General features: G+C 40.1%; 1 protein-coding gene across 2 annotated transcripts in view; it reads left to right on the top strand.

The window, feature by feature from the left end:
* MYLK (myosin light chain kinase) overlaps positions 1–12,692 on the top strand; it is a 2,381,262-nt gene that overhangs the window by 1,067,425 nt on the left and 1,301,145 nt on the right. For both annotated transcript variants that reach the window (XM_044074915.1, XM_044074916.1), the window contains exon 8: positions 9,060–9,670. In XM_044074915.1, the coding sequence (XP_043930850.1) occupies positions 9,060–9,670 (611 nt within the window). The remainder of the gene's footprint in view (positions 1–9,059; positions 9,671–12,692) is intronic.

The following is a 12,692-nucleotide window of genomic DNA, read 5'->3' as shown; positions in this document are numbered from 1 at the left end:
ATATATGAAAAGAGAGGGAACAACCATTGAAAAAATAAATATATCATATTATGTATGGCAATTTATATATATATGACATTATAAGGGAAATATAGAAAATATGAAAAATATATAATGACATGATGCCTCTTCTTATGTTAATTAAATATTTCCCTAAATAAATAATATTCAAGGTGTCCCGAATTCAGAAATCTATTGAAAAAATCCTTATGGTGCATGTTAATTCTGTCCACTAGAGTGTATCGTGTCTATGTGTCCATCAAAACTATATATGACTAAATCGTCATGTCCTGATTATTCTGATATGTTTAATCCGGGTCTAAATAGACCCCCCAATTTTATAATCCACATATTTTCCATTTTATTGAGTATCCTGTGCCATCCAGCTTTGAAACTTCTATGTGATACTATCCTGTCTATAACTACAAATTTAAAAACAGCAGATGGGTGTTCAATAGTATGTTTGGACAATGCATTGGCAATACGTTTGTTTCTAATAGCACTCATATGTTCAGCTATTCTAAATTTCACTGGCCTGGATGTCTGTCCAATGTAAAAGGCAGAACAGGTGCAAGTTGCCAAATAAACAACCCAATCCAAACTGCAATTAGCAAAAATCCTAATCTCAAAAATTTTTGGAGTATTTTTGCTTGTAAATTCTCTTGTTTTTGCTAAATATTGACAGGCATTACAATGGCCACAAGGAAAACAGCCTGTTAATATATCCCCAAATAGAGTCGTTTGTTGTGGAGAGCTAGGAATATATCTTTTGTAATGGGTGAAATATGAATTCATATTCCATCCTCTTCGATATGAGAACAAACATTGATCAGACAACGTGCTGCTAAGAGTGTCATGTGATAAAAGAATCCCCCAATGTTGGTTAATAATGTCCCTGAAACGGTCAGTGTTGGTGCCATATGTAGTAACTAACCGTAAAGGTTGATTAGTTTCCTGCCTCAAAGAATCTCTGTCCTCTGATTTGTAATGCAACAATTCCTTGCGTGTTAGCCTATTGGTTTGTTCCAAAACATTTGAAAGATGGTGAGGGTTGTAGCCACGTTTAGAAAACCTATTGGACAAGTCAAGGCTAGATTTTAAATATTCCTGTTCAGAAGAGCAGATCCGTCTAATTCTCATAAATTGAGATTTTGGGATGTTGCAGATGATGTGGCGTGGGTGGGAACTATGGGCATGTAATAAAGTATTATATTCCAGAAATTTTCGATAAACGGAAGCAGACAAAGTATTATCCGAAAGTCTGGTGACCCTAACATCCAGAAATACAATATTAGAATGCTCAATATTAGCAGTAAACTTGATACCAAAAGAATTGTTATTCAAGTAAGCCACAAACTGAGATAATCCTTCCCTATCACCACGCCACACCATCCAGCAATCATCTAGGTATCTGTGCCAGATGTCCAGATGATGTATATATAAATTGTGCTGAACATCATATATAAATGTAGCCTCATAATACCCCATAAACAGATCTGCATATATGGGTGCAAACGAAGCACCCATAGCCGTTCCCTTGATTTGCCAATAGGCCTTTCCCTGATAGTAAAAAATGTTTTTACGTAGCACCATTTCTGTTAGCTTGATCAGAAAGTTGTTGAAACCTATAGAGTAAAGGCTGGATATGTATAACCAAAAAGAAACTGCAAGAATTCCTAGGTCATGTGGAATACTTGTATATAATGAAGCCGCATCCAACGTACAAAGCAGCCAATTGGATTCCAGTTGGGAATCGTTGATAATATTGAGGAATTAGATCGAATAAAAATCAACAGTGGTTTCAGATAGTATGTAAGGAAGGCTGACAACGGCTCCGTTAAGGACCCTCTTCCCGACACAATCGGTCTACCCGGGGGATGAAGTGGATCTTTATGTATTTTGGGTAGCAGGTATAAATATTGTGGAGTAGGTTCATCCACTTTGAGTTGTTTCCCTACCTGCTGTGTAATGATACCCTGTTCAACCGACATATCCAAAAAAGAATCAATTTCTCTCTTAAAAGTGAGAGTGGGATCAATGCTTAATTCCATGTAAAAACTGGAATCCGATAATTGGCGCAAAGCCTCCTCAGTATATGTGGAATGGTCCAAAATTACAATGGCTCCCCCTTTATCAGCCATGGTTATTACTATATTGCGATTATCCCTAAGTTCCACCAAAGCTTTTCTTTCAGCTAAAGTAAGGTTGTTGGTAGTTGGCTCATACAAATTGGAATAATGTAACTCTTTCATTATGCATTCTCTAAAAATAGAGACATGTTTGTTCATAGGGGGAACAAAATCTGATTTCCCAAATCTGAAGTCAGATGATCTTTGAGTATTTTCACAATCTGCAGAAAATATCTTCAAATTAAGTAATCTACAGAATTCATTAACATCTTGTAATAATTGATTTTCAGAAACCGTTGCAGTGGGGACAGACTTTAATCCTTTATTGAGCAGCTGTGTATGTACAGAAGAAAGTTCAAAGGATGAAATATTATGAATATTGTTATTTATTTCACCATTTGTTGCAGTAGGGATTGTAGAGTTGGATTGCCTAAACCTGGCTCTGTGCTTTCTACCCCCCCCCCCTCCTCCTACCATTAAATCTAAAGGGGGTGGTTGTTTTCTTTTAGCAGCTGGGGACACCTGGCGTGAGGACAATTCTATTCAAAAAGTACCATAACAGGAACAAGGACAAGGATTTTACTCAAGACTCTTCCTGGTCCCCAGAAAGGACAAGGCCTGGAGGTCCATACTAGACCTTTCAATTCTAAGTATTTAACTGAATATTCCGAAATTCAAAATGTTGACATTACAGCAGCTTCTACCATGCTGGGCAAGAAGGCTTGGCTTGTTACTCTGGACCTCAAAGAGGCATACCTGCATGTCCCTATCAGACAAAATTGCAGAAGATACCTCAGATTCAAAGCTGGTACAATGCACTACCAATTCTCTGCACTGCCCTTTGGCTTATTTACTGTGCCCAGGGTCTTCACAAAGTGCCTGGCACCAGTAATTGCATTTTGCAGACAAAAAGGAATTCAAATATATCCATACCTGGACGACTACCTCATTCAAGCAGAGACAAAGGACATTCTTCTACAGCATCTGGCATTTGTAAAAAGGTTGCTAATTTCTCTAGGGTACACAGAAAACGAAAAGAAGTCAAAACTAGTGCCCTCACAACAGATTATATTCCTGGGTGCCAGCTTAAATACAACGGCCCAGATGGCTTACCTCACGCCAGACAAACAAGTTCAACTAACTCAATATTTTCAACTACTGGCAAAAATGTCCCGTCTCCTTGCAAGAAAAATTCTGCAGGCCCTGGGATTCATGGCATCCTGCATACTACTAATACCATATGCAAGACTGCATATGAGGAAATTACAATGGTACCTAAAAAGTGTTTGGACTCAACACTCTCACAGTTTAGAAGCAGTAATACCAATGATTCCCTGCCTACAACAGGAGTTTCGATGGTGGGCACAGGCATGTCACCTAAACAAGGGTCAGCCTTTTACCCTACCCACAGCCTGGCAGACTCTAACAACAGATGCTTCGGATTATGCCTGGGGAGCACACATGGTAGGAAAATGCATTCAGGGCAAGTGGACCACAGACCAGATGCATCTTCACATCAATCAAAAAGAGATGTTGGCTGTTCAAAATGCCCTAACAGCTTTCAAGGACCTTCTGCATCCAGGACAATTATTATTAAAGACAGACAACACCACAGTAATGTGGTACATAAACCAGCAAGGGGGCACTCATTCTTATCCCCTATGCAGGCAAGCCATGAACTTGTGGAACACAGCTCTAATTTATCAAGTTCACCTGCAAGCACAATTCTTGCCAGGAAAGAAAAATACTCTGGCAGATGATCTAAGCAGAAATATCATGGACCCTCACGAATGGAAATTGAATCCACAAATCTTTAGCATGGTAACACAAACGTGGGGATGCCCAGACATAGATCTTTTTGCCTCCCCACTGAATTTCCAACTACAGAAAATTCTGCACAAGGACTTATCACAAACAAGCATGGAAAGTGGATGCTCTTTTGTTCAGCTGGAAAAACCTAAAAGTTTATGCCTTCCCGCCACTGCCGCTCCTTTCAAAGGTACTCCTAAATGCCAGACAAGAAAAACTACAGATGATCCTGATTGCTCCAGACTGGCCATGCCAGCACTAGTACCCTGCCTTAAGGAACTTAGCTCAAGGCCCACCATGGAGTTTGCCTCAAATTCCACACCTTCTGACTCAACAATACAATCAGATCCTGCACAGTCAGCTCAAAACCCTAAACCTGGCTGCATGGCAGATTCATTAGTCAAACAGGCAACACCTCTCTCTAAAGCTGTTATGGATGTCATTTTGGAGGCCAGGAGGCCTAGCACCAGGAAAGCTTACTCAGAAAAATGGAAGAGATTCTGCGCCTGGAACCAGGCTCAAAACCTTGACCCTCTAGTTCCAAACATTCCTCAGATTTTACAATACTTAACTGAGATTCTGGACAGAGGCCTATCCTTCTCATCAATTAAGATCCACGCCTCTGCCATTTCAGCACATTACAACACGGATCCTCTTTTATTTTCTCATCCCTTGCTAAAACAGTACCTCAGAGGGGCTAAAAACATAAGACCACCCCGGATAGCACCAACACCAACTTGGGACCTCAATTCCGTTTTGGAAAAGCTAACCCTGTCACCTTTTGAGCCAGCCAATACAGCCGATCAAAATTTTTTACCATGGAAAACAGCTCTGCTCCTGGCAGTAACTTCAGCACGAAGAGTCTCAGAGCTACAGGCATTAATGGCAGTGGAACCTTTTATAATTTTTCATCCGGACAGGGTTTCTTTAAGGACAAACCCTACCTTTATGCCAAAGGTGGTATCTAGTGTGTCTCTTAACCAAACCATCCATTTGCCAACTTTTTATCCAAACCCCCAGAATAAAGGGGAGAAACTTCTGCATTCTTTGGACATACACAGGCAGCTACGCTTCTACTTGGACAAAACAAAAGCTTTCAGGAAAACTGAGCAACTATTTGTAGCATATGCTGCAGGATCACAGGGCAAGGCTATCTCAAAGCAGACTATATCCAAATGGATAGGACACTGTATACGTTACTGCTACACACAGCATGGAAAATCAGTCCCAAATAACATTAGGCCCCATTCCACCAGGGCAACAGTCACTTCAACAGCCTTTCTCAGAGGAGTACCTACCAAGGAAATTTTGGAGGCTGCAACTTGGAGTTCAGTGCACACCTTTACCAAGCATTACCACCTGCCTCTTTACTCTAAATCCAGAGCAGGATTTGCCACTGCAGTTCTGCAGGGCCTCATAGCCAATCCTAACTCTTTATAGACCAGCCACCCAACCTTAGCTTTGGGATTCTACCCAAGTGTAATGACTGCAGCAGTGTAACACTACGAATATAGTACAGTTTTGTACCTACCATAAATGTAGATGTTCGGATGTTCACACTGCTGCAGTCCAGGTTACTCTCCCTCCATCCCCTCTGAACTAGCTGGACTTATCTATCATATACAACCTTTGTGGTGTATTTGCTTGTAACTGAAGGTATTGTTTTTATTTTTATATGTATATCTTTTATTAGCAATATGTATTGCCTGCCTACTTGGGGGGCACCTGACATCTGGGGCAAGAAAAACTGAAGAAAATGGCTTCGGATGCATCTTATATACCCCTGGCACATTGACGTCAGGGAAGAAGCGACAGCAACCGACGCTGGACCAAGACTTTGGAACTCTGGCCAACTACGGGACCGCCTGATGGCAGGATAACCCAAGTGTAATGACTGCAGCAGTGCGAACACTCGAACATCTACATTTATGGTAGGTACAAAACTGTACTTTCCTGCTGCTGTTTATAGGCCTGCATTACTATTGGTCACATAAAAATGGTAACATTAATTGGCCTTGCATTCTCATTGTCTGCTCTAAACTTGCTCTGTTGTGTTGAGCTGTGATGCAACCAATTTACCTTGATTTCTTGTTAAAGATTTTAACTTGAAAAATGGTCCCACACCATCTGAAAAGTGTTGCACATGGAGCACATACCAAATTACTAGGTTTATCTTTCTAATGGTCCTAATTCTCCAAACCCGTATCCAAAGTCACCTTATTCCAGTCACCCTGTTTGCTGGGTACTCCTAGTAGCTTCAGATTTGATCTAATAATACCAGTTACATCCTCAACCTCGACACCAAATAAACACTAAAAAGTGCGATCCTCAACCCTACTTCTTTGAGTTCCATTCCATTGTATACATTGGCCCGATGGCTAAAATGCTTACAAGGATGGTTTATAATCAGAATGAAGAATATATGTAATATACACAAAATATGCCATAGTGACAAGCAGTGTGGCTTTTGAACCAACTGTAGACATATAATGGCTTTATATAAACTATCCCGTACTCAACAAAAGGACTGTCACATATTACTAGACGAGCAGCTAACTTTCCATTCTTGTACAGAAAAGCAAACTGACAAAGCACTATAGTATACAAGTTTTCTCACTTCATACCACTGAAGTTAGAGGAGCTATTGCTATATCCAGATTAGCGTATAGACCACCTGTTATTGCACTCCTGTCTTCAAAAAATGTCATATCTTTATAAATCACAGAAAAAATCATAATATTTATCTACATAGCTGTCCTACTCACTCTTATTCAGTAAAAGACAGTGCAGTAACTATTCATGTTCAAATGCCTTTCTGTTTCAGTATTAAAAAAGCATTTTTTAAAATAGTCCCAGCCTTTTGGAATAATGTACCACATAAAATGTAATCCTGTAGAAACCATGAAAACCTTTAAGGAAAAACTGAGAGAAAGACTGGTAAATCAACATAAGTGTAATTTTGTAATGGTATAGAATAATGTATTACGTTATCCAATAAGAGTGGTAGTTGCAAACCCTTCCTCATGGCTCTAGTACCTTTGATGTTCTCCTGTTATATCTATGTGTATGTATAAATGAGTGTACATTTTCTAAATCATTTTATGTGCATGATGCAATCAGCATATAACCTTAAATATGCATTTTACTCACCTTTATGTTACCCGTCTGTATTTCATACTACCCTGTCTGGTTGTATAATGGCTGTTGCAACTTTTGTTTTTCTATTAGATGATCAGTTGGTGTAACTGCAACTCTACTAGTACTGTTTATCATACTTAACATACAACATTCTTATACCTACTGCTTTTCAGACTGTTAACTGTTTCAGCATTACTAATAAATATGCCTTCTCTCCAAAGGTTTTGTGAAACCAGAGAACATAACAAAAAATCTTCCTTGCCTCAAGCAAACTCCTGACCAGCATATGTATTAGTATAATGTAGTTCTCAGTGTCAGTTTCTTTTTGACATCATTGATGTTACAGGAGTGATCCATGGAGGTAAAGTTAACTTTCCTCTTCAAGAATGAGCTAGACAGTTAAGGTTGTTCAAGAAAGTAGAATTAAAATATTCACTGGTACATCAAAGTGTATAGTAGGTGAGACGGACACAGCCTTTAGGATGTCATTAAACAAGACCAATTTAAAGATATTGGTATTATACCAAAAGGAGTTCTGTGTACCTTATGGTTGTGGGCTTGCCTCCAGACAGCAAAAATTAACACAGGGTCACTGACTGCAGCAGACATGATACTTGCCTCTAGGTGGTTGGTGGGTATCTATACAGTGGTAATTCCTCTTTCAGCCATTTTATCAGTTCTAGTAGAAATAATATGAGATGTCCTAGTACATAAAAAGAAAGTGTGTGTGTGTGTGTGTGTGTGTGTGTATATATATATATATATATATATATATATATATATATATATATATATATATATATATATATACTGTAATATCAAGGCAAGTTTCCTAAAGAGAGGATGAGACTGCATCTGATGGACTTATATGATGAAGTTACAAATGATTCCTCCAGCATTCCTGAAACTCTACAAACCTGGTGATACATTTCTGTGTCTGAGTCTGTGGAGTGTTGCTGGGAGTCAGAGAGGACAAGAATATGTGGTTCCTAGTGAGATACAGCTTTCAGTTATAGCAAATTTATTACAAATTCTAATAGTTATACAAGGCAGTTTCAAAGGGGATTGTTGAAAGTCCAGACATTTGCAGATGGGTTGGGTAATGTAGCATGAGTGGAGCTACCCTTACTGTAGTGGCCTTGGGTTTGGGTACGTGTCTCCACTGAGCAACAGGAAGAGGAATGATGGAGAGGTCTCACAGTTCTGAGTTTTTCCATCTAGAGCTACGTTTTATAGTCAAAACTGAGTTCAGCATCATGGGATATACTGTGCCTTTATGTGCTATTATGTAATAAGTGTATAAACTGCTGTGATTTCCATATGAGGGTAGAGTGTCAGGACCAAGTTAATTACATTCCAGTGGCTGGAGATGTAATAGAACCATGTAGGAGAGGCAGCCTGTGTAACAAGGGATGCTTTGTGATAAGATGAAATGTTGGTGGGAGGAAGGAGGGTATGATAAGACAGTAGTGGCTACTGGCTGCGTTATATTGTGATTATAAAATTAAAGAGCAGTGATTATGAGAACAAAAATGGACATACCTCTAGATGGGATTGCACTTGGGCCTGAAGGTTTCTACTATCAAGCTGCAGTGGTAAATATTAAAGCCTGTTAAGGACCAAGCACTAAACCCTGACCTGACCAAATTCAAAATGCTTGTAAAAAACACAAATTTAATCTGATTCATTTTTCACTTTTAGGTAGATCTAAGGTGTTACATTTGTTCCATATGCATTACCTGCCAAAGGCACGTTGCAGTACGTTTTGCTCCTGGTGTAAGACTAAATGAAGTAATGTAGCAATAGCTAAAACTACTTTACATTTATAGTTCAGCTTCAGCATGTCTTGAGATAGATGTGCATGAGACCTTTGGGCAAATGTTTATAAAAACATTTCCCATATTAACATGGCATGTAATCACTGCTGTTTATCAAAAGCTCTTTTTTAATGAAGCGTGAATTTACTGTCTTTTTTTTTTCCAGTATTCCTACACAGTCGACAACTTCTGTAGCAAAGACTGTTGACCATTCTGAAACCATTCATACAACTACCAACAGTTCTGAAACTAGTCATAGAACTGTTAATGGTGTTTTTATGGATAAGAAATTCAGTAGTATGGCAATTGCTGTTGATGCAAAAAAGAATGTAGATGTAACAGAGTCCTCTTCCAAATTACTTAAGGAAAACAGGGAAAGTATTCAAGTACAAAAGGAAGAATGGAAATCAGACCAAAAGGAGACACTTTTAAAACCCAAAACTGAAAAACCATCCCCAGTACAGCAGAAGACATCAAGCACAATAACTCTTAAAGCAGTAAAACTTCAGCAAGAACCTAAAGCAGAAGTTGCAGTCACGCCGAGTTTGAACAGTCACACAGAAGAGAAGAGAACAGTAACTCAACCGTGGAGGGTGGAAAGCCCAAGGGCTCTTAGGATGTCTCAAGTTGATGGCAAGGAGGCTGAGAAGAAACCAGAGATCAGAAAGTCTGCAGGAGAGCAAAGATGGGAGGCTAAAGGAACTCGTCCTCAGTTTGACCTCCACCCACAGAGCCAACAGGTTTTAGAAGGCCAAGATGTTATATTCCGATGTAAAGGTAAGTAATAAACTAAATGACTAGATTGTGTTGGTCACTTTTATTAGTATTATTTGTAAACATTGTATATATGTGCTGTTTAAAAAGGGAGGAGGTGGTTATTTTAAATGTCTAAGACCTTGTCACCACAGACACACTGTCCACCTTCTTATTTTGCTCAGTCTGTAGTCCAACCACACAAAACAAAATTGAGAGACGCTGATACTGTTGTAGAATAGTAACAGAGACACTGAGTAACTGTGACAGCAGATTTTGTACAGGTTGTTATCTGAAAGTGGTAATGATAATGGCAGAGATGAAAAGATGCCCTAATACAGAACTTTCTAGAAGTGGTAATATTGATAAAGAATGCATTCATTCCTTTTCCCAAACCAAGGAATGCTTTACGGCAGTTCTAGTATGACCAGTAGGAGGGACTGTATGAAGTACCCTGGGTAGAGGAAGGGAGTAGTAGAATGGAAACCTTATCCAAAAGTTCAGAAAGGAGACAGCTTTGTGGGTGGTGAGAAGTACAGCATAGTGTAGAAAGGAAAGCATAACTATCTGATTGTGGTAACACTTTTTGTACAAGCAACTTGAATGTACAGGACTTGGTACAAATGCAACAGCAGTAAGGGAGCAAATTGTGGAGAGAAAAGTATGAAGCACTAAAACAAAGTGAAGAAAGCAGAAGGTGAAAGTGTAAGTTTGGAAGTCAGTGAGTCTGTGGGGTTTAGATGCCTTGAATAATTGTGGTGCATGTAAAGAAAAGAATGATAAGTACACAAAGTGAAGATCATTTCTGCTTAAATGAGACCATGGAGGTGCTTTATGGAGGGTAGGCAGACAAATTATGGGTTTATTGTTTTGGACACAAGCTGGTGATAAACTGAGGGAGGTATTGTCATTACAAGATACACCTGCTTTAGGGCCTAGTTGCTCATGGATGTCCTCTCCGATGTTTGCAGACACAATCCGAGAATTGGTTCATTCACTTAGAAGTTTGCTGTGGGTAGTGGTACAATTAAAATAGTTATCCTTTGTGGAGAAAATAGAAAGGGAATAGAGGTAAATGTCTATCTTCGACTGACTGTCAGCTCCTTGGGGCTACACTTTATTTTAAAGCTTATTTCAGTTGAGATTTAATAAGAATTGGGCATTCATGCAGTACTTGGCAACTGCAACTTAACTGCTTAAGTGTACTCTGTGGCCTGATGTTCATCGTGTTTCACTGTTGCAGTCATTACACTTGGGTTATCCTGCTGGCAGGCTACCCTCAGTCGGTCTGAATTCCAAAGTCCTGGTCTGGCGTCAGTTGCTGTCGCCTCTTCCCTGACGTCAGTGCGCCAGGGGTATCTAAGATGCAGCCGACGCCATTTTCTTCTGTCTTTCTTACCCGAAGCAAAAGCAGTTTGCAAGTGCCGGTCGGCCGACTCCTGTGATTTTCGAAATCGAATTTCAGAACAGAAGTCTTCAATAAAGCTAAGTACCCCCGTTGGGGAAACTTTTTCTTGCTCCAGACCGATGTCAGTAAAAGTTAACAATTCTATTTCTTGTGGGAAGCAAATACCTCATAAGGATTTTCACTCTTACTGTATTCCTTGCTTAGGCCCTGACCTCGACGTTGCTAGTTGTCGGTTTTGCGCTAGATTTAACCAACGCACTGTTAAGCGTCGGTTTGATTTTGCTTTACATTACTTTGGCCGAAGGTTTAACTACATAATGCCGTCGGAACAACCGATGACCGGAATTTATAAAAAACGCAAAGACATAGAAAAGGACATGCATCCGAGGTCCAAAACCGATGATGAAGCCTCTTCTAGGCCAGTCGCTGGTTCTCAGTGAGGCACTTTCACAGCCCCTGACACCCGCTACCTCAGAGCCACAGGCCGCCTCCGACTCCCACATGGAGACAACTAGGCCTCTGGAAACTCAAGGTATTGGGCCTACGGAGACTATTCCCTCAGATGGATCCGGAGCCGCTGAGCAGGCTTCGGCTTCTTTGGGTGTTTTCAGCCCTTCACAGCTTACTATCAAGTCTACTTAAGCAGCCAAGGCAAAGTCTAAAACACCATTAAAGACAAAGAAACAAGTACAGCATTCTCCTGGACAATCATCCATGCCAAAGAAACAGATGCTTAAAATGGACGAGGACCTAATTACTCTGATCAGAGGTTTCCCATCCCCCTCCTGATAAAAGGCCTAGTCAAGACATTGACTATGACTCCTCTGACCAGGTTTCTATTTCCTCTGATTCCTCTTCAGAACAGGGATATTCTCTTCCTCCCTAGGAGGTCTCTGATGCTGAAGAATCTATCCCTTCAGCCTCTCCTCCTGAGGATTACTCTTTTGGGGAAATCCTGCACACCATGAGGGAGCATTTCCATTGGGAGAGCCAGGATTATTCAGAATCCAAGAAAAGGCTCAGAGACTTTTTTACTGCCTCAGCACAGGCCCCTTGCTATTCCCCCTTTACTAGATATTGTTGATGATGTTTTTTCTGAATCCAGTTTGTCACCTGATTCATTACCCCCTGCACCAGTCAAGCCAGATAGGTACTACAGGGTCCCAGACTCTCATAAATTTCTTTATAAAAACCCTGCTGCTGACCCAGAAACAATTTCTCAGGGTCCCAAAGGGGTCAAGGCTTCCACTGCAAAAAACCCTGTTCCCTCTGATAGGGATTCTAGAGCTCTGGATAGATGCGGGAAAAAAGTTTACACTTCTGCTACTTTAGCCGTAAGGGCTTTAAACTGCCAGTTTCACATGCTTAAATATCAACAATATCTAATGTCTTTGCTAAAATAGAAAATGCTTACAAGCTCAGAATGTCCTGACAATAAGGAAATGTAGGATTTATTGCATGCAGCTGAACAAGTGGGAAAGCATACTCTGCAATGTGGTTTTGATTCATTAGAGGCTTCTTGCAGAGCCGCAGTTACAGGCTCTGTCATTCAAAGGCATGCTTGGTTAAAAGAACAGAGTTTACCTGATCATGTTAAAGTAAAATTATTGGATGCTCCACTACAGCATGAAACTTTGT

This window comes from Protopterus annectens, chromosome 6.part0 (assembly GCF_019279795.1).
Source record: "Protopterus annectens isolate FY-2018-M chromosome 6.part0, PAN1.0, whole genome shotgun sequence".
NCBI lineage: Eukaryota > Metazoa > Chordata > Ceratodontiformes > Protopteridae > Protopterus > Protopterus annectens.
Note: the sequence above shows the minus strand (reverse complement) of the source record. Positions and strands in the feature narration are given on the sequence as shown.